General features: G+C 52.7%; 1 protein-coding gene across 1 annotated transcript in view; it reads left to right on the top strand.

The window, feature by feature from the left end:
* Positions 1–21,027, top strand: part of PPP2R2B (protein phosphatase 2 regulatory subunit Bbeta) — a 43,531-nt gene that overhangs the window by 15,462 nt on the left and 7,042 nt on the right. The window contains 4 exon segments of the mRNA XM_085237062.1: positions 14,367–14,464; positions 15,496–15,661; positions 16,304–16,416; positions 20,577–20,754. Coding sequence (XP_085093188.1) covers positions 14,367–14,464; positions 15,496–15,661; positions 16,304–16,416; positions 20,577–20,754 — 555 coding nt within the window.

Genomic DNA, 21,027 nt, shown 5'->3' with positions numbered 1-21,027 from the left:
CGTGGACGCGCTCTCAGCTGATCGCAGACCGACCCGAAGTGCTGTGGGCACAGCCCAGGCTGAGGGGTTGCTGGGGACGGGAGCTCTGTGGCTGTGTGCGGAGCAGGAGATGAGGGCTGGCAGCTGAGCGTGTTTTGTTGGTGCTCCTTTCCTGGGCGTCGCCTGCTGCTGTGTGTGGGTACAGCGTCGGCTGCTCAGCCTCCTTTAAATTCATTTTGGACTGATGTTTTCTTGACTCCGTGCTGCTCAATAGGTTTGGTAGAGAGAAATCAAGGAGACTTTCCCCAACTCTTTTTCTCTGTGTTTGCATAAACACATTAATAACCTAATTGCCCAAATCCTTGCTGACTGGCTGAGGCATTAAGCTTGCTACAGGTGGCTGATTTGAGCCATATGGTTTGGTCCCAAGGTTTCTCGGGGTTTTTAGAAGAGGTTCAGAAAGTGCCTATTTGCATCATCTTGAAGCATTGCCATTCCCAGCATAAACAGTTCTGCATAATTTATTACCCTCACTGTAGCTTTCCTTGTACTCCTAAGTTCAACTTCAAAGTACTGCGATCTCACTGGTGATTATTTATGTGCAGCAAAACAAAACAGCATGAAGTGCCGTCCCAGAGTTAAAGTCTTTTCTTCCAATGGGGAAACTCCAACAATTCTTCCACAGTCACAAAGTTTCTTGTACCTTCATTAAAAGTCAGAGTAAAGGTAACCTTTCAAGGATCTGTTAACATTTGCCCTTCCTGCCAGTTGGGCCAATCGAAATGCAGCGCTTACAGCCAGCGCGGTTACCTGGATGATGGCAGGTATTGCGTCAGCTGTTAAGATGTATTTGTCACATCCACTTCTAGTTAGTGTGAGCTTCATGTGCCAGTTATCGCTCAGCATCTCAGTACAGCAGTATTTCAGCTGTAAATAATGTCAGGGAGCTTTAGGATATGACAAGGATATTATTTTCTTCCCCCCAATTTATTTACTGTACAGCACTGGGAAAATACTACTTATGTGTAGACTCTTTGCTAAAGCAGTCAGCTTTTGCCTTGCGTTCTGCCCAGGAGGTGCTCATCCCCTGGGCTCCTGTTTGCTCGTTAGCAGCTGGAGCTGCTGTGGGGCTGAGGGCTGAGCCCTGCGGTGCTGGATGGGCCGTGCAGGCAGTGGAGCTGCGGGGTAGTGGAGAGGTCATCCTGCTGTCTTTGCAGCAAATATTGCATTAAAAAATTCAGAAACATCGGATGAAGCGTGCAAAAATAGCGCCAGCAGTTGGAGTGCTGGGGATGCCCTGAAAGTGGGGCTTCACCAAACCTGCTTTGCTTGTGAAATTTGCTTTCCTAATTGTCAGGTTCCTCTCGGTGTGATCTGGGGTTCCCTGCTGACTGGCTCTGCCCCAGCTTACAGCCCATCTTTGAGAGCCATGGGGACTTCTTTCATGGCTCGCAGCCCTGCAGTCAGAGTTCAGATGCCAGTGATGTGCGCCAGGCTGACGTCAGCCACTACAGTAGGCAGGGTCTGAATCAATCTGTGTGCACAGATCATTGACATCCTTGTTGTAAAACAAATGGCTGCGGTCAGTTAGTCATGTAAAGAAACATCTCCCAGGTCTCATGGCATTATTTAAATCTTAAATCCTCTTGCAGTTTCCTGAACAGAACATCTGCTAAAATTTGGAGAAATTAGACCTGGAATGGTTGTTGGGAACGTTGCTGCCACAGTCTGAGGAGGAAAAGGAGCAATGCGTTTGGGTGTTTCCCCACAGAGGCTTATCTCTGCCTTCGGATGGCCCTTGTCAGCTTGCTGTGCCCTCAGCTCAGTGCAGCACCCCAGGAGCTGTGGGTGGCCCTGCTTTGTGGGCAGGGCTGGTGGTGGCCTCGAGCCCCGTGTGCTGTGGCTGGCCCTGGTGTTTCCCCTTCCATCCCACTGCAGCAGCCTTGGGTACAGGTGGACCTTTTGTTTCCTGCCCCCATCTCCCAGGCAGAGCTCCCAGGAAGCTCTGGTGGTGCCCGAGGCTGTGGGAGCAGCCTTCCATCCACGGTGCCCCACAGGGCAACGCCTCCATTCCCATGCCGGGGTCTCTCTGCTCCCACCCAAAGAGATGGGGCTGTGGGGTGGGGGTGCAGGGCAGCAGCAGCAGGGTGAGCTCCAGCTTTCCAAAAAGCTTCCCTGTTTTTAGGGAAGCTCCCAGTGATTCAGATTTTCTCTCTTCCTGTGATTATGGCAGCAATGCTCCCTCCCAGGGACTGGCAGGCCAAAGAAAATTCATTAATTACTGCAGCAATTAAGCAGTGGAGGTAATGCTGCGCTGCCTGCGGTGCAGTCAGTGCTCGGTGCAGTGGCCGCAGCTCCAGGGGCACGAGAGTGATGGTTTGTGCTGGTGCAGGGCTGGGCTGCAGCGGGACAGCAGTGTGTGCACAGGGCTGACATCGCTGTGCTGTGTGGCAGAGCCTGCAGAGCTGGGCACGATTCAGGGGTGGGCTGAGATGGGAAGCTGGGCAGCCTGGGAGGAAATTCTGATGAGAAATTCTGCTTTTAATTTAAGAAGTTTGGATGAAAACGTTGTCGTGAAAAGAATTAGTTCCTTCTTCCCACAATTACAGGCTGGGAAATTATTCCTAGTGCTTTTTTGCTGTTGCAAAAAATAGGAGCTGTGCATTGGAGTAGCCAGACCCACTGACACAGGCTGTTCCCTTGGCACGGCCCGTGATGCTGATTTCCTCATTAAGTGGCAGAACGCAGACACTTCTTGTGGTAGAAAGGCATGGATTCGCTGTGTAATTTTCACCTACATTTATCTATTTCTATTTAAAGTGCTTCTAAGCAGCTCAGAGCCATCTAAAGCTGGATGTGCTGCGCTCCATCCCAGCCTTGCTGCAGGGCGAGCTGTCAGTCAATCTGTCTGTCTGTCCTTTGGTCCTCAGTTCCTGAACATCGGTCCCTTCTGCCCAGGGCCTGGAATTGGTGTCTGCCGCTTTTCTGCCGTGATTAAAAAAAATTCAAACTGCGGCAGCCCCAATTTACAGTTCATGTTCTGAGAAAGTGGCTCTTATGTCTTGCCAGCCCTCAGCACGTTCCCTTGTTAAATTATGCATATGCTAATGAAGTGTGAAAATCAGCCAAATAACAACTCTGTGTAATAGCTTAATGTCCCCAGAGCATTGTGGCTTTTTTTTATTATTATTTTTTGATTTGTGACCCATTCTGAGTCTCATTTCTGCAGGGTGTTCTTCCAACAGCTGAGGTTAATTTGCATTTTCACTTTTTCCCCTTCTGAAAGAAGCCCAAACACGTGCTCGCAATCCTCAGTGCGTTTTCTGTTCTGAATTTGGTGATCCCCAGGCTTCCATTGCAGTGGTAGCAATTTCTCAGCACAGTTTGTGCAATCCACACCGCTGTCCCCAGTGTCAGCGGGGTCTGCGGGACACGGGTGCCCCACCAGTGCTGGGGGGATGGCTGGCCGTCTGGGGGGGTCTTGGCAGGGCATCGCCTGTCGGTGGTACAGCCCCCACCACCAGGAACAGAGCTCCCAGCAAAGATCCTTAATTCCCTGTCAGAATCAACTTAATTAAATCCCATCTGACTGAGAGAGGGTTTTCATTTGATCTAATGAACGTCCGTACTTCCATTTGGAAGCTTCTTACGTCCTGTAGTTTATTCCCTAATAACAAGTGAGGTTTGTTTGCCTGCCTGTTGCCACTAAAGATAGACTAGAATGAAAGCCAAATGGAAATTTCCTTCCAGGAGGACAAAATCCATGGAGTGATGATTAATTAAATATGAAAAGCAGAGGGGGCAGGGAGTGAGTTTGGTGGCTGGAAGGGCATTGCAGCAGCAGTGCTCCGGGCTGCCCCACAGACTGGTGGGCGTCCCTGGAGGGCTGTGGGGCAGCTCTGCTGCGGCTGTGCTCAGGGCTCTGCTCTGCCTCTGCCCTTCCGTGGAGCCCACACGTCCCAGCAGGAAGGTGCTCGGCTGAACCCCATGGGCTGCTCTGGAGGGCGTTTTTTCCGTCAGCTCTTAAACTGTAGCTGTTTGCACGCTCAGCTCACGATAAAGAGAGCAGACTGCTTTAGTGGTAACGGCAAGGCTTTGGCAGGGAGCAGCCAGCAGGTGCCCCTTTCTGTGTGCTACCAGAGGGCTTCTCCAAGTTCTGCTGTGTGCGTTTCTTTCCGATGACGATGAGCAGCCTGGCAGGGATGCTGACAGTTGGCATCATTAAGCTTGAAGATATTAGTTCTCTAATAGTAAAGAGGAATTCCTATTACCACAACACAACAGGTCCCAGAAATAGCCTGGCCGTGGTCTCTCCATTTCAGATACAGAGTGATTTATTGTGCAGGGAAGTAAGCAAGGTTGTATCTTCTTCTGGGCAAACTTGAGATGGTATTTCAGCTGTGTACCAGATTCTTACCTGAGCTGGGAGAAAAGCAGTACAGGCAGGCGTGTGTTTGTTGAAACAGAAACTCCTGATTGGTTTAAAAAATATATATTTGTCGTGTGTTATGAGGTCAGGCTGAGGGAGCTGGGCTTGTTCAGCCTGCAGAAAAGAAGGCTGCGGGGTGACCTCATTGCAGCATTTCAATACCTAAAGGGAGCCTATAAAGAGGAGAGTAATCAACTCTTTGAAAAGGTTGATAACTGCAGGATGAGGGGAAATGGTTTTAAGTTGAGGGAGGGGAGATGCAGGTTGGATGTCAGGGAAAAATTCTTTACAGAGAGAGTGGTGAGGTGCTGCTCCAGCAGCTGCCCAGAGAGGCTGTGGATCCCTGTCCACCCCTGGAGGTGTTCAAGGCCAGGTTGGATGGGGCCCTGGGCAGCCCGGGCTGGTTTTATATATGGAGGTTGGTGGCCCTGCATGTGGCAGGGGGTTGGAGATTCATCATCCTTGAGGTCCTTTCCAACCCTGTGGTTCTTTGATTCTGTGATACTTACAGTTCATAGAACAAGTGGGGTTTGGTGTTGTTTGGTTTGTTTGGTGCTGTTTGCTTTTGGCTCTCTGTTATTTACTAGCAGCACACCTGCAGCACTGCCCTGGGCTCTGCTCAGTGTGTGCAGAGCTGGGTGAGCTGCTGCAGCTTCGTGCTGATGTTGGACAGCCTTGGTGGGGCCGGTGCCTGCAGTGGGGACCTGTGTGCTTACAGCAGGGGGTGCTGAGCATCCCTACGTACAGTAACACAGCACACACTGCGAACCAATGTGAGCAGAAATGCCAAATTCTGAAGATGAATTCGTTTATAGTTATAATCTGTCTTCAGCTGCTTCACAAATTACTTCTAAGCAATTCATTTTAGAGACTCAGAACATCATTTTATGAACTTAACGCCAAGATGAGGAAAGTTTAATTAAAACACTGCATGGAAACTGTCCTGAAACGCTCTCCTTCAGGGCAGACTGAAAGTGGTGGCACAGTGCTCATCTTCTATGGAAAGAAGCACTAAAGGAGCCAGAAGTGGAGCTTTAACCCGAGTGCTGGGGGCTGACCCAGTTGGGGCTGCTGGGCTTCCCCAGCCGTGCCCATTGCTCCCAGAAGGGCTGTGTCCCCCAGAGGCACTGCTGGGCCCTGGGGCAGCCTGGCAGGGGCTGCAGTGCTGCTGGAGCCCAGCAGAGAAAAACCCTTCCTTGGTGCCTCTGCCTCGGAACTGCTCCAGATGTTGGATTAAGCCATCTTTAGCTGATTAAATTCTAATCCGAGCAACAAATGCCAACGACTGTCTGTGCGTGGCTTCAGTGTGTTTACTTTCTCCTAAGCACAGAACTGGGATATTAGGTGTGTTCTTTCCAACGCAGCGCTCTCCGGTCTGTGGTTTCCACTCTATTCCTCCGGAGCAGAGGGATGCTGGGGTGGCTCAGCCACTCTGGGCTGCTGTTTGCCTCCCATCAGGCACACTCCGTGCTGGATTTCCCATTCCCCATGGGTCCCTGCATCCTTGCGGCCGAGCAGCATTTGCCGTTCCTTACCTCCCTGTCACAGCCAACATCAGTGCCCTGCCTGAACCCCCGGCAGGAGGAAGTCTGTGCGAGTCGCTGCATGTTGTGCTCTCAGCATTCACCCTGACTGCTTGTTCCTTGTGCATCAAACGGGAGTAATGGTAGAAGAACAGAAAGACATCAATGCAAAATGTGACAAATTTCAGCCATAAGCTGAAAACAGCTGCTGGCTACAAGAGGAAAGCTCGCAGCTTCCAAATTTTACTCACTTAGCTGACATTTGGGTACTTCTAATTACAGTTTTTAAAAAATCAATAGGTTTTACTGATAAGCTGACAGATGGCTTCGGCGAGATGACCAGAAAGGCAGAACGCGTGGCATGCTGAGCGCTTGGCAGAGCACCGGTGCCGCTGTCAGCACAGCCAGCCTTCTGCTGCGATGGCAATCTGACGGAGCTCTGCGTGTGTCGGGGTTTCCTTGTCCTGCAAGGCACTGTCTGGAGAATACGTGTGTAACGATGACAGAGCTGGTTGCTGTAGCCGGCAGCACAACATAGTCTTTGCTAGAAAAGAAATCTTTGTATTTCTGCCGAGGGAAAAGATGTTCTATCTATAAAGGACTGGTAATATCTAGGAGTTGGTGTACCAGCTGCTCAGACTGCAGCAGTGTGGTGTCGCTGGGACCGATGGGCTTTCAGGAGGTGTTTAGAAACCAGATCACTTCCTTGGCTGCTGCCTGCTGTGTGCCACGAACCAGAGGAGCCCCAGGGTTTGATGCCCCAATCCCACGGAGATGGGGCTGTCCGTGAGGCTTAGATGGTTCTTGGGATTCCTTGGAGCTTTTAGAGGTGTTAAAGTGAGAAGGACAGAGGACTTGATGAATGCTTAGGTGCTTTCTACATCTGATTTATTTTAGGATCACCCTTTTGCGGACAGACATAGATTTTCTCTGAATACTCTGAAGGGTTTTTGGCCAGCGTTCCCAGCCTCCCAGCAAAGAGGGGCACTGTGAGCTCTGCAGCTGGCCAAGGCGTGCGGTGCAGCAGAGGAGCCCGGAGGGCTGCGTGTGTCAGGAAGCTGTGCAGCCTGTGCTGAGGTGGGCAGTGAGGGCTCCCTGTGAGCTGTGAGTTGGGCACCGCGGTGCTCAGCGCTTCCCTGAGACCGGCTCCTTCTGAGCGCCCGTGTCGAGCGGTTACAGAGCATTAAGCCTTGGGAGGACAGTGGGAGAGAAATAAATCCGCGTTCTTTCATGTAAGCACTTTGAAACAGGCACTGTGGTGGGGGAAGCTGCAGAGCTGCTCTGGAGGAGCTGCCAGATGGAAATGTCTCCAGTTTGGGTCGGCAGCACTGAATTATTCTGCACTGTAACAAGGGCAGAGAAATTTTGAATGTGATGGTATTTTTAGCGTTTAAATCTAGGAGATTTATTCCATTTTGGGAAAGATTCGCAGCTGCTGCTATCTCAGCAGCATTGCACGGTGCTGTTGGGAAATGTCCCCATCTTGCTGAGCGCTGCACCCTGCCCAGCCCTCCTGAGCCAAGCCATGCTGTGGGGAGGAGCTGGAGATGCAGTCCTGCAGAGGTGCAGACCGAGGGCTCGGATGGGCACTGTGTGGTGTTACCCTTTGTTGGTGTGTAATAATGTTTTGGGGCATTATGCCGATGGTACGAGACTCTTACTGGGCTTAATGCAGTGGAATTGATTTCTGTTTGCCAGCCTATCATTCCCCTCAGTGGGGAAAAATCAATGCAGATCAATCACATGTGATTTTGCATGTCATTAGATCCACACTGAACCTCTGCTGTCCCACTCCCTTCCATGCCCTCACCACGTGGCACCGCACTTTGCAGGAGGACAGATTGCCCAGCCCAACCCCAGTGACCCACGGCCAAACCTTGCTGTGTTCATGTAGGGTGGAGGAGCACATCCCTGCATGCCCACCGTGTGTCCTAAGAGTTCCTTTTAAGTCCATCTTTTTTGTAGCCAAGCGGCCTTGGTGCCCCTCTTGTTTGGTTTCTTCTTGACATTTTCCACAGGCAGGGAAGAAAGCTGCAGAGGAATTGCAGTGAGATTCGGGTCCTGGGAAGAGCCCATCTCTGCAACTCTCAGGCTGTGCTGGAGGCAGGACGTGTCCTGCTCACCCCGTGCTGCTCTCAGCCACCTGCAGCCCTGTTTTGTCTCATGGGAGCCTTTCCCAGTTCCATCACTGGGAGAGGTGAGTGGGATCTATGCAGCCTCAAAGCCATGAACTGGCCAGGACTATGCCACAGTTTCCGTATGCAAAGTCCTTGTCACATGTGGGTCGCAGAGGCTCTGCTCCCAGAAATGTTCTCCATTTGTCAGCCAGTCACAGCTGTGGAGGGAAGGCACCGTTTGCCTACATGTGCTTGGGGCTGAGCGCTTTTGTTTTGAGTGGGTTTTTGAGTGGGTCAATTTATTTGCTTTTGTAAATACAAACTTATGAAACAGAAAGAAGGACGGAGCTCCTGTTAAAAAGCTGTGCAGTGTGCAAGCCTTTGCACTGGTGCTTTTGCAACTCTACTTCAAAACTCCAAATGTGTATTTAAAGTTCTGATGTGTGGCACGAAGTTGTCATTGCTGACATTGGGTGAATTGCAGGTAATGGGAAAACCCCACAGTCTCCCTTCGTGTTGAGAGGCAGATGAAAAGGATAACTGAAGAAATCTCTTTTAAGCAGTGAAAGCAGTGAGCCTCACGACTTCCTGACTGAGACAAGACCCACAGGCTTCCATGGGGCTCAGGGCTGAGAATCCTCCCTGGGAGTAGAGGCCCATATCCACACTGCTTTATCCAGAGGAATCCCAGGGGCTGCGCCCTCAAAGCCCTTTCTGAGCTCCAGGGTTGTGCTGTGCCATGGAGCAGTCGGGTGCAGAGTTGATGCTCTGGCTCTGCGTCAGCATATGGCCGAGTTCTGTGCTGCTCTCCCTGCACCGTTCAGTTTTTCATTGCCTCTCTGTGTCCCATAGTGGTGAAAGGTGGATGTGTTCCTGCAGGAGCAGGACCTGCAGCATTCCTGTCCCTTCTGTAGGTCCTGCTCTGTCCCCGCAGTGCTGGGGGTCTGCCCTGGGGTGGGAGATGTGCTGACGGTGAGCTTCTATCCCACACTTATCAGTGTTAAACTGGATTTGACATCTTATAGCGTGGGATTTGAATGATCTAAATCCTTCTTCATTTGGCAGCCTGGTTTGCTCTTATTTATGGTGCTTCCCAATGTACCACCATTCGCAGGCTTGAAGGCTTTGTGTGTGGTGCCACTGGCCAAGTGATTCTTACCAACAACAGAACACAGGGTGTCAGTGCCCCCCTGGGCCCTGAGTTCCCCTCAAACTCCGCTTTGTCCCAGTAGGAGCACCTGTTTGTCTCACTTTTGGAAAGGGATAATCTGGGGTCATGTTATGTGAGGACGCCTCAGTTATAGTTGGAGTGGTGTGTGAGGGGTTCTCCCAGTGCCGGCCTGTGGTGTCAGCAGTGGGATGTGGGGTGGGCACATCTGCCCCCCACGTGGCGTGGAGGACACAGGGGTGCTGCTGGCTGCCTTGCACTGCCTGGGGCTGAGCAGCACCAGGACACAGGGACGTGCGGGATCTGCAATGGCCACGTGGAGCAGAAGAGCTGTGCAAGGTGTGGAGCTGCAGGGTAACTGTGTGTGGTGACGTGGAGATGTCAGCTCTGGGCCTGGCTAGATTGGAAACAACTGACTGCAGCCGTGTGCCTGACTCATCTGTGGATCTCAGACATAAGCTCTGCTATTCACAATCTTCCACTGTAGCCAATTTATCATAATGATGCTTACAATAATGCTCTTGCTGCCTCCAAAGCGTTTTCTCTTCAGTTCACAGAGAAAAAAGGTTTACGAAAATATGTGTGTGTGCCATAGTCCTGCCATGCCGATGGAGAGAAGCAGAGCGCAGGAGAGCTGTGTGGCTGCCAGGCTGCAGAGGGAAAATACCATCGTGTGCTGACTTTGTTTGGAGCTGATGGGGTCCGAGCAATGGAGCTGCACATCCCCACCAGCACTGCCTGCCCTGCTGCAGCTGTGGGACAGGCTGCGAGTGTTGGGAGCACATCAAGGATGCGTTTGTAATGAGGTACTGCAGAGATTTGGTCATCCAGTAAAAGTACTTCTGCTGAGCTGGTGTTCCTACCTTGCAGATTTCCTGGGCTTTTAATCTTGCCCTGGTTTGCTGTGCTGGGACAGCCGTGCAGTGCTGCAACCCACTGCATCCGTGCTGCTGTGCCAGCGGGCACTGCATGCATGATGTGCAGAGCTGCCCCATTGCACCTTTGGAGACACAGTTCTGCTCCTTGGAACAGAAAGACTTCAGGAGGAGGTGTTCAGAGTGAGGTGGGGATGCGGGCTGTCCCAGTATGGGGTTCTTGGGGTGTCTGGTAGCACGGATGGGATGCATGGGCCCTGGGCACCAAGGGCAGCCCCTGGCTTTCTCATCCATGTTTAACAACCACTCGTTGTCCCTTTGCTGGGGAATGTACCTTCCTCCCACAATAGGAGAGGGGAAGGGGCACCTTGCCATTCAGCAGCACGTGTGCATATCAGGGCGTGTGTATTATAAATTTTCTATTTTTCTGATGAAACTGCATCACTACGGTGAAAATCAAATCCAGCCCTCGATATTTTTAGCATGAAAGCGTGAAGGAACATTAATGCTCACAGAAGGGAGAGCTGCGGGCTGATGCTGCTCGGAGGGGAGGGTCTCCATGGAAACAGTTTTCTTTAAATTCTCCACATTCGGGGCACTGAGCATGTAGGAGGCAATGAAGGAAATAGAAACAGGAAAAAAAAAAAAAAAAGCAAAAAAAAAAAAAAAAAGCATTTTTCCTTCTTACTGTCACAAAACTACTATAGGAACCTTAGGAGAAATGGACTTCAATTATTGATCATTTCAATGCACACACACAGGAATTTTAATGAATAATTGCCGGTCTGCTGTGAGCACGGGGTGGGACCGGCGGGCAGCAGCCCGCAGTGCGCTGTGCTGGGGCTGCAGCTTCGACGTGGGACATCTTCCAGGAGGACCCAGTGCTGCTCGGCTGCTGCGCTGTGATCTTTTCTAAGCTCCGTCCTTCTCCCCATGGGGATGCTTTCCCGGCTGCTGCCCGCCTGCTGTTGCAGCCTGAGGGTGTTGCGGCAGAGCCCAGCCCGGCCCGCGGGACCGCGGTGAGGTCCCACCGCCGGGGGAGGAGGCGGGGAGGAGCCGAGAGTTTCAGCCGCCCTTTGCACCTCTGGGCAGCTTCAGGTGGTTTGTCCGGGACGCTGTGTGCGCTGGGGCGAGAGCCGCTCGTGTCCCTGGATCACGGCGCTCTGCTGAGGAGCGAAGAGGCCGCGGGTTGGGTCTGCGAGCGGCCGCCGTCCGGAGGATGTCTCAGTGCAGCACGGAAAGTTACTGCAGAGCACTGGCAAATGGAGTGACCTAAAACCGGAGCTGGTGATGGAAAGGGTTTTAGAAGGAAAAATGCCTCCTGGTGTGAGGCGCAGCTCTGTGCTGCTGCAGCAGTGTCTGCTCAGCCCTGCCCCCGTGCTCCCCAGGTGCCATTTCTGCTGACGTGGAGTCGGCAGAGGGGCCGTGGGGATGTTCACCCCATTGGAGGTCACCTGCGCTGCGTCGTGCACTGCTGGAGCCGGGCCTTTTCCTGCCCTGTGCTCCATACCCAGCGCTGCTCCCTGCCCTCAGCACTGCGGGTGGAGCTGTGCTGCTCAGAGCCGTGGCTGCTGCCCTACCAGTAAACAAGGCGTTTAGCGGCAGTGTGTGGTTGGAATGTAGCCTTAGAATTAGGAGCTGTTGCGTATACTGTGCTAGAAAGTAGCCTAAGAGTAAGAAAATGTTGCCTAAACGTTGCTGGAAAGCAGCATTGGGGTTGCAAATGTTGCCTGAGCTGTTGAGTCCACTGCACTGGCAACTGGAAAACGTTAACAATGAAAACCTGGGCTTGTATAGGGCTTAACCTGGCGCTGCTGAACCCCATCTGGTTCCATACACAAAGTCTGTCAGTATTTGAGTGTGTTTCGTTTTAGCTGTGATACGTATCTGTGCTGGGGATGTAGGGAGATGTCTTTTGGATTGATTTTTCAGGGCTGAGGGTACCAACAGCTGTCCTGGCCTGCAGGAGGCAGCCACTGAGCGAGGGGCTCGGATGGAGGGGCACTGTGCCCGTGGATATTTTGCTCACCAAAGTGCTGCTGATTTCATTTTGGAGGCCCGTGCAGCACGGTTACTATGAAAGCTTTCCCTCTGTGTCTCCTTCAGCCCAGCAGATCCGAGGTTACAGCATGGGGTGGGTGCAGGGGCAGAGCGCTTCCAGTGCTGGTTGTTAACAGCAGCATCAGAGCCACATCCTGCTGGGTTGGCTGCTGGGTTGGGGCAGCCTGGGCTAAAAGTGTGAGGAAGGCTCTGTGCACCCTCAGTAACGCTTGTGGGCAGTGGTGCTGTCAGCCCATGCAGCTGGGGCTCTGCCTGAACCCAGTGGGTGCAGTGAGTGCAGGGTCACGGGGGGCTGCAGGCTGTGCCACCCACACATGGGCTCTCACTCCCATCTTTTGCTTTTTTTCCATAACTCCATGGGGAAGAAGACAGCCAGGAAGGCTTCTCATCCCCATCTTTTTGCATCAGTTGCAAAATGGGACTGATGTTTACGCAATAATTCAAATCCAGTCAAGCAGAAAATAACAGGTGTGTGAAGGAGCTCAGGATCCATTTGGTAGCTTGAAATGAACCCCCAAAAGACTGAAATTCCGAACAGGTGTTATCAGTGCTCAGCGATACAGCCAGCACCGCTGCACTTAGCCTGGCTCTGAACCAGGCTGGCGCTTCTGCTTTGCTTTTCAGTGCTTCTATTAATGTTAGTAACAGATGGTTAAAACCTTCCCGACAGATTCTGCTGCCCACACGTGCAGGCTGATGCAGAAGGGCTCCATGCAGAGGACAAAGTGCTTTGCTGAGCAGCGTTCCCAGGCAGTGCCTCAGCCCCCATTGCACTCCTGGTCCCGTTCGTTCACCACTGGTTGCTGGGGTTTGTCTTTGCAGTTCTGTCTCCATCTGCAGGGAAATGGGCTTCCGAGGCTGTTCACAGCCACCAAACGTTGTAAATGAATTACAACAAACTTTGGAATGCGTTCACGTGTCATTACAAATATGCTTAATGCTGGAGAGATGAGGTAATGTGGGGAAGAGGAGCGCATGTTAATGGCAGCAGCGTGGAGTTCATCACTCAGCTGCCTGCTGCCATCTGGATTCTCCCAGCTTGGCAGCTGTGGGGGCTCTGCGCACATCACCAGGCTGAATGGATGCAGGAAGTGAGTGAGCACCCAAAGCTGTCGCTCACTCCAGTGAGTTTATGAAGGTCGCAGTGACTGCGGTTACTCTGGAGCTGCAGCTGACAGCTGAGGGCTGTGGTTACAGCTGGGGCTGATGCACAGAGGAGATCCACCATCTCGGGAGCAGTGGAAATGGGGCAAAGCCGTCACTGGTTCCATTTAGGAAAGCACAGACATTGAAAGGACTTCGGGGCATAAAGCCAGGAGGAACTTGGCTTCCTGCTTGGCAGAAATAGTGACTGTGCGTTACTAATGGTGATGGCAGGGTTTGCTCTGTGCTGAGCTGTGTGCTCTGGAGGAGGCTCTGGCCAATCTGCTGTAGTGGCCTCTTAGTGGGTGTTCCAGAGGGATGCAAATGACGGAGGCAGAAGGGGTGATCCAGACTGTGTTTCAGGTATTCCTTCCACTGCCCCATGGCAGCCAGTGAGCAGGAGGGGCCGTTCTGGTGCTCACAGTACTTGTGCCCTGGGCACACTGCTGCCAGCACACGGGGTCTGTGACCTAATGCAGGCACGGGAATTACAGCTGTGGCTGCGCTGCCCCGTAGGTATGGGATATCAGAGGGAGCAGAGACTGATTCTGCCAGCCCTCGCTGCAGGAGTGGGCTGGCGTTGCAATAGCTGAATGCCTTTCATTGCAAAATCAATCTCGCACCAAGCACTGGGGCTCTGAGTCTGCATCCACCCTTCCCTGTCCCCTGCTCTGTTTGCTGCGCTCGAGGCAGCTGGTGACAGCAGTCGGGCAGTAATTGTCATGGAATTAACCTCTGACATTCTTTTAAAAATAGCCCCAATAAATCCAATCATTAGCAGCTCTCCTGCTTTGCCTCAAGGGTAAGCGCGGCAGATTAAAGTCTTTACGTGCCGCAGATCCCCGCCTGTCCCCTGCCGTGGTGGGAGCATCCCTGCGCCCCGAGGCTGTGGGACACGGAGCAGCGCTCCAAAATGCTGCAACTGTCATTACGTACAATAGAAAAGCTGAGATGTATGGAAATGTCACAGGGGAGAGAAGGCGCTGCCTGAGCTGCGTGGGAATGGTGCATTTAGATGCCTGTGAAGCCACTCTGCAGTTACTTAAATTGTCTTTGTCTTCTTCCTTTCAGCTGACATTATCTCTACAGTAGAATTCAACCACACCGGAGAATTGCTGGCAACAGGGGACAAGGGGGGTCGGGTTGTCATATTTCAGCGTGAGCAGGAGGTAGGTACAAAATGCCATTTTATCCTTGTAAAGCAGCGTCCTGTTGTTTCCTAATCTGTGCCTTTCACTCTTAACCTCAGTTCTCTCCTAGCAGACTGAGAATTGGAAAGAGGCAATTAGCAACAAGACCAGGAGTGACGCTGTAGAATGCCCTAAAATGCTGCTTTGCATTCCCACACACCTCCAGCCCTGCTGCAGCTCCCCGTAGCCCAGCACGGGCACAGCTGGCTGCCATCCACCCCCGGGCCCAGATTGGGGCACTGTGCCCTCAGCTCGGAGCAGAGCGGCCTGGCTGGGAGCAGAACTCCTCGGGGGTTCTGCACTGCATGGGGCCACCAGCAGTGCTCTGGGGCATCAATGGGTTGCGCTTCTCCCAGCGTCAAATCTGCACAGTATTTCTGTGTATGCTGGGGGAAACTGATCGGTATGAGGTTACATACAGACGCTTTGTTGGCCTTTCTGTTACTATTCCATTGCATATTTCTCTCTTTTTCATTATTTTCCCACTTTTCTTAAACTTCCACCTCCCTGACACCACCTGGGATGCGTTCCGTCCACCTCCTGTTTGACACAGCCGTCTGCTCCAAGGGACCAACATCTGAGTGTGCAGGAAGTGACGTGCAGCACAGATCCGCTGGACTCCCCCAGCCCCACTCAGAGCCCCGTGCTGCACAGCTCCGTGGCATTTGGAGAAACGCAGCCTGGTAGACGGGTGCCTCTCTGGGCATTGATGGTTCTCAGACATTGTCACCTTTCCCAGCAGCATGATTCCCATTCTTGTGGCGCTGCTCCCAGTGCAGTCTGTGCCACAGGGCTCTGTGCCAGGGCCCCGACCTGTCCCCTGGGAGCTGTGCTGGCAGCGCAGGGCTGCAGGCTCAGTGCAGAGCTGTGGGCTCATTGCAGGCTCAGTGCAGAGCTCAGCTCCCAGCCCCAGGGCAGCGCTGGGACAGGTGTGCAGTGAACCTTGGGGCGAAGGAGTCAGTGGGAAATGTTCTCTCCGTGTCTTACATCCTCTCTGTCCTCCTCCACAGAGCAAGAACCAGCCCCATCGCAGGGGTGAGTACAATGTGTACAGCACTTTCCAGAGCCACGAGCCGGAGTTCGATTACCTGAAGAGTTTGGAGATCGAGGAGAAGATCAATAAGATCCGATGGCTCCCGCAGCAGAACGCCGCCTATTTCCTGCTGTCCACCAACGGTGCGTGTGGCTGCAGGCAGGGAGAGGCTCCTCTGTGCGCTTTGTTCTGCTGATGGCTCTTGTTGGGAACTTTTTGAGAGCTTTCTGGGTGAAGTTTTTGTTGCTGTTTTGTTTTTTTTTAAGCCACGGCTGCTGTGTTTCAACGTGCAGCTGTGCTCAGCTCAGCAGTTCTGTGCTATGCTCAGATAAATATCATGAGGATTCAGGAATATTACTTGGGATGAATGGGACCTTAGGATGGATGTGACTTAATTACTTCAGGGGACAAGGAGGGTTCTAATTATCTCCCGTAACCAACTAACTTTGTGTTACAGAATTGACTCTATTGATCATCGTAATAAAATTCAAAGATTTACTAAACTCATCTGGGGGAGAATTACTGGAATGCAATGAAGATTAATTATAGAGCACGACGATCTGTTAATAGAGTTTTTTAATAGTTTTTTGATTAACAGGGATCTTACCTCTGTGTTTAGGACAGTGTGTCATATTGCAGTGAGTTGTAAAGCGATGCTTTGTAACACATTCCCACGTTGCGCTGCTTCTTTCCGTTCTCGCTCTCGAAGTAACGTGGCACAGAGATCCACCCTGAAGGAGAGCGGGCTCGTAGCAGCAGCCAGGCGTGACTCTGTTCTCTCGCAGATAAAACTGTGAAGCTATGGAAGGTCAGTGAGCGCGACAAGAGGCCGGAGGGCTACAACCTGAAGGATGAGGACGGCCGCCTCCGAGACCCCTCCATGATCACCTCGCTGCGGGTGAGCGGCCGGCGCGGTGCGTTTGTCTGGGGGCTGGGATGCGGACAGCAGTGGGGGCCGGCAGGGCTGTGTGTCCAGGGGGTGCTGCACAGCGGGGGGTGCAGACACACTGTGAGCACAGCGATCCCGCAGCAGTGCCCAGAGCTGCTGCCCTGCTGGGACGGAGCCGCAGAGCTGCCTCCTTTGCACTATTTGCAGCACAGTGGCAGCTTCTGCAGCAGCAGCAGTTCCCTCTCAGTGAATGTTTCTGCCCACCTAGGTGGATTACCACAGGCCTCCCGAGTCAGATGTGAACACCTAAGGCTGTGTGCGCCATTTATTGCGAGAGAGATGCACGCGTGGACCCTTTAAAGCAGTCACCCTGTGCCTGGCAGTGCTGGCAGAAGGTGCAGCTGAACCCGCTCCTCCTATGAGGGTCCCTGGGGCTGTTTCTGAACTTTATTTGTGCACGGAGACCTGGCCTGGGCAGTGTGAGGTCCTGAGGGGGGGCTGCACCATGAGGCTGCATTCCTGTGCCTGAATTCAGAGCAGAGACTGAAGGTCTCCCTTCACCTGCAGGCCTGGGAACTCCAGGTACACAGTAATGTCATGGTGGCATTAATCAGCCAGAGCAGCTTGTGATTTATTAACCTCCTGTCAGAGTTTGCATTCTAAGTACTCGAGTTTGGTATTTATGAATATAACGCTGTCGATATGTCTGCCCTTGGCTCACTTTGTAGCTTCAGGCTTCATTGCCAATTGAGCCATCCAGAACCTCCGACCCAGTTCTCACCTCTGCTCCAGGTGCTCCTGGGGCCAGCAGGTGTTTCCTTCATTGAGCAAGAGACATTTCATTTCATATGTATCTGCATCTGCTGCCACGTTTCAGGCAGAGTTTGCAGCCCAGTGCAGCCCACAGTAGGGGCCTTCCTGGGGTCTGGCTGTTGGTGTAGGAGCTGTGGTTACTGACTCTGAGTGGGATACAGGTGTTTTTAAAGAGGTATAACTGCGGTTGAGTAACTTGAGCTCAGGGTAGAAGTGATGCCTGTTTCAGTTTCCAACACAAACTGCTTGAAAAGTGACGCTGGTGTTGGTACATCTGCCAGGTTTCCTTCCCAGCCCGTGCTGCTGTCTGCACAATTGGCTGTTGGCATTGGCTGGCGGAGGTTGGCTGCATCCTGGCGTTGGCATTGGCAGCAGCGGGCTGGGCTGCAGTGGGGTCGGACCAACTTGGGCATTTGTTGCAGACATTCAGCCCAAAGTCACAGCTTGGATTGCAGCATGGTGCTTGTTGGCTGCACAAGTTTGCCTTTTTGATGCCTTCTAATGCTCCCTACAGTTTCCTGACATCTGTAGCAAGCAGCCCCATGGGAACATGTGATTCCTGCTCCGTATCAGCAGGTAGAGGTAAAGCACGATGTGAGCGCTTGGTGTTGCGGGTATTGGTATCCATGTGCACAACACCTTCTGTTCCTAAGGATGCAAAAGAGAGCAGCCTTCAGTCTGCTCCAGTTCGCACTGGTGGGTTTCCTCAGGCAGATATTTACATAGCTTTTGGTTTGACTGCTGCTTGGTGTATCCTGAGCACTTAATGCTCCTCTGGTGCTCACGTTTTGTTCATCCATCCACGGTTCCATGTTCGACCGCAGACGAGCAATAACCACCTTGCTGCAATCATCTCTTCCTATTCATTGTAATGGTTTGGATTTACTCTATGAGCATTGTTATCTGAGGAATTTCCAACCCACGTAATGCAGAAGGACTATTTCCCTCTGTTCAGACCATGAAGGTCTTTGCTGTCCTTGGGAGAGCTTTGCACATCAGGGTAGGTCCCAGCCCAGCAGCCTCTGCACCTCATCGCAGAGCTCCCTGGGTGCCTCCTGCACCACTGTGCACCAGGGACTGTTGGCAGGAATCGTTAACACAGGTAACAGCCAGGGCTGAAAACTCTTTAAATAAGGACTGCGTTGCCTTAGATCCCTGCACGGCACAAGGCAGGGCCGGGAGGTGCACGGCTATTGCTGTTGTCACAATGCTGTTTGTGATTAAGAGCTGCTGTTTCACTCAATTTCAACAGCATCCATCATAAATAGTTTCATATCTCCCATTTTGCCAAAACATTCATATTTTTTGGCTTCTGGGTGCAGTTTCATGGAGAGTTTGTTCTTCTCCTGTATCAAACGTGCCCGTGCTCACAGACACCCATGGCCTCGGGAGGGCCGTTTGTTTTCTGAATTCTTACTGCAGAATTCAGGTGCAGATGATGTAAGTCATTCTGAAATGTAAAAGCAGGGACAGATTCTCAGTTTCAAACTAAAAAAGGATTCTGTCCTGCTATAAAAACAAGGAGGGCCAGGGAGGCAGCTGGGCTGGGGGTGGTGCTGGCGGTCACTGCCCCGACCCCTCCAAGGTGCTCTGACTGCACTGCAGGGCTGGGTTTGCCCTCACTGCTGCAGGTGCTGCTCCTGAGCCCCTCTTCCCCTGGCCAGGCCCCACGGGGCACTTTGGACCCCCACAGGAAGGGCTCTCCCACACCTGGAGCTCTGCTGGTGCTGCACAGAGTGCTCGCACCGGGTGGCCGGGAGCAGGGCTGTGCTGGGGAAATGACCGAACCAGGAGCTCCATCAGTGCACGGCTCGGGGCCAGACAGCAGGTTTGTCTCTATGGGAAGGGGTCTTCTCAGATGGCGTGAGGAAAGACCAGTAAGGCCAAGTCCTGAGGAACATGAAGCTGTTGCTCTGCCATGAGCGTGGTAAGGAGCGGTGGGGTGGGATATGTGTGGGTGATGGGAGCACTCTTTTTGCAGGAGGTGCCTGGTAAAAGGCAAAAAGAAAAATGAAGAGACAGTTTTTTTAAAGTGAGTAATGAATGGCATTGCCCCCTTCCACAGAACAGGAAGTAATGTAATTTATTAGTGCTTTACTTTATTTGACAGCCATTCTATGTACTTGATGCGGTTTGTTACACCAAATTACCCTTTAATCATGGGTGTATGTAATACCAGGCACTACCCTGCAGGTCCGCTCAGTAGCTGAAGGGCTGCACCCAGGAGCTCTCAGTGTTGGTGAAGGAGGCGGCGGAGTGCAGCCCTGCACCTGCACTGCTCCCTTCTGCTGCAGCCAGTGTAAGTAGCACACTGAGACCAGGCTGGGACCGTGCAGGTGTTGGATCTGCAGATCGCCCCATGCCCTGTTTGGACACGGGCTGTGCTGTCGTTGCAGTGCTACTTGGCTGGGCACAGCCATGGGTCTGACTGGGGCATGGCCAGGCTGCACAGCAGTGCTGAGCTCCGGAGCCTGTGATGGATTTATTTTTGCATCCAGAGTGGCCCAGTGTAAGGTTTGAGCCCACGCCCTTTGCAAAGCCATCTGACGGTCTGAGTGACAGCCCACGTCCCGCAATCTCTGAGCACGATGCGAGCCTCCGTCCCCAGATGGCTGAGCAGAGTCCTTCAGCAGCAAACGATGCATCATTGAGTGTGTCAGGCTGAATTAGGAAGCAGGCACATCACATTAAGCTCAGGCTCCGGGCTGGCAGTTCCTGTGTTCCTGTGTCACTTGATCTGGCTGTCATGCTCCCATCCCCACCTCTGCAGCCATGGGAAACCTCTTCGGGCAGCACACAGAAAACATTTGCTGTGATGGAGTGGCTGGAGGGCACAGCTCCTGGCGGGGGGAGCACTGGTGCACGCAGCTGCCTTAAGAGCACAGCGTCTGAAGTTATTAAGCACGCCACTCCTTGCATGTGCTGCTTTTGTGCCTCCCTCCATCCCCTCACGTTTACGTGAGCTACACTTACAAATCCAAAGGCAAACGTGTATGACACTGCTTCCTATTTCCTCCACTGTCCCTGCCCCGTGCTTCCCTTCCATCTCTTCCCCTCCTTTACTCCTTTACTCCTTTACTTCCACCATTCACCGTGGGGCAAATCCAGAAAATCTGAAAGAAAAACCGGAGCTGATCCAGCACGTAATACAGCACTTCTGTTAGCAACAGGGCAGGAATTTCACATTCCGAAGTGAACAATAGGAGAGGTTTTGCTGTTGTTTGGCCGAAGTAGGAACTGTTGCTGCAGAAAGCTCCGGACTCGCGCTGTCGTCTCCCAAAGCAGACGATGCTGCGGTGCTGCCCCACGCGGCTCCAGCATCCCGTGCCCAGTGCTGACGTGCCGATCCCCTGCAGGTGCCGGTGCTGCGGCCCATGGACCTGATGGTGGAGGCCACTCCCCGCAGGGTGTTCGCCAACGCGCACACGTACCACATCAACTCCATATCCGTCAACAGCGACTACGAGACCTACATGTCGGCCGACGACCTGCGGATAAACCTCTGGAACTTTGAGATCACAAATCAGAGCTTCAGTATCCTTTGGTGGTGTCCCTGGGCCCCTCTGCTGCCAGGAGCTGTATTACAGAGGGCTGGGCTCACAGGGAAGCATTCTGTCCTTTCTGACCCAGAAAAGGGAGAACCAAGGGAAAGGTTTGACCCGTCGTGATTTTCTTTGCTGGCGTTACTAAGTGGTCCTGCTCACTACGGGTTCATTACTGCCAGTTACCCCAGATCCTGCCAGGAGGTCGGAGCAGGAGAGGTGGAGGTGCGGGGGCAGAGCGCAGCGAAGCGCTGCCGCGGGGCTC

Source organism: Meleagris gallopavo, chromosome 15, assembly GCF_905368555.1.
Source record: "Meleagris gallopavo chromosome 15, MGAL_WU_HG_1.1, whole genome shotgun sequence".
In the NCBI taxonomy this organism is placed as follows: Eukaryota; Metazoa; Chordata; class Aves; order Galliformes; family Phasianidae; genus Meleagris; species Meleagris gallopavo.
The sequence above is the reverse complement of the archived record's forward strand: the minus strand, read 5'-3'. Positions and strand labels throughout refer to the sequence as shown.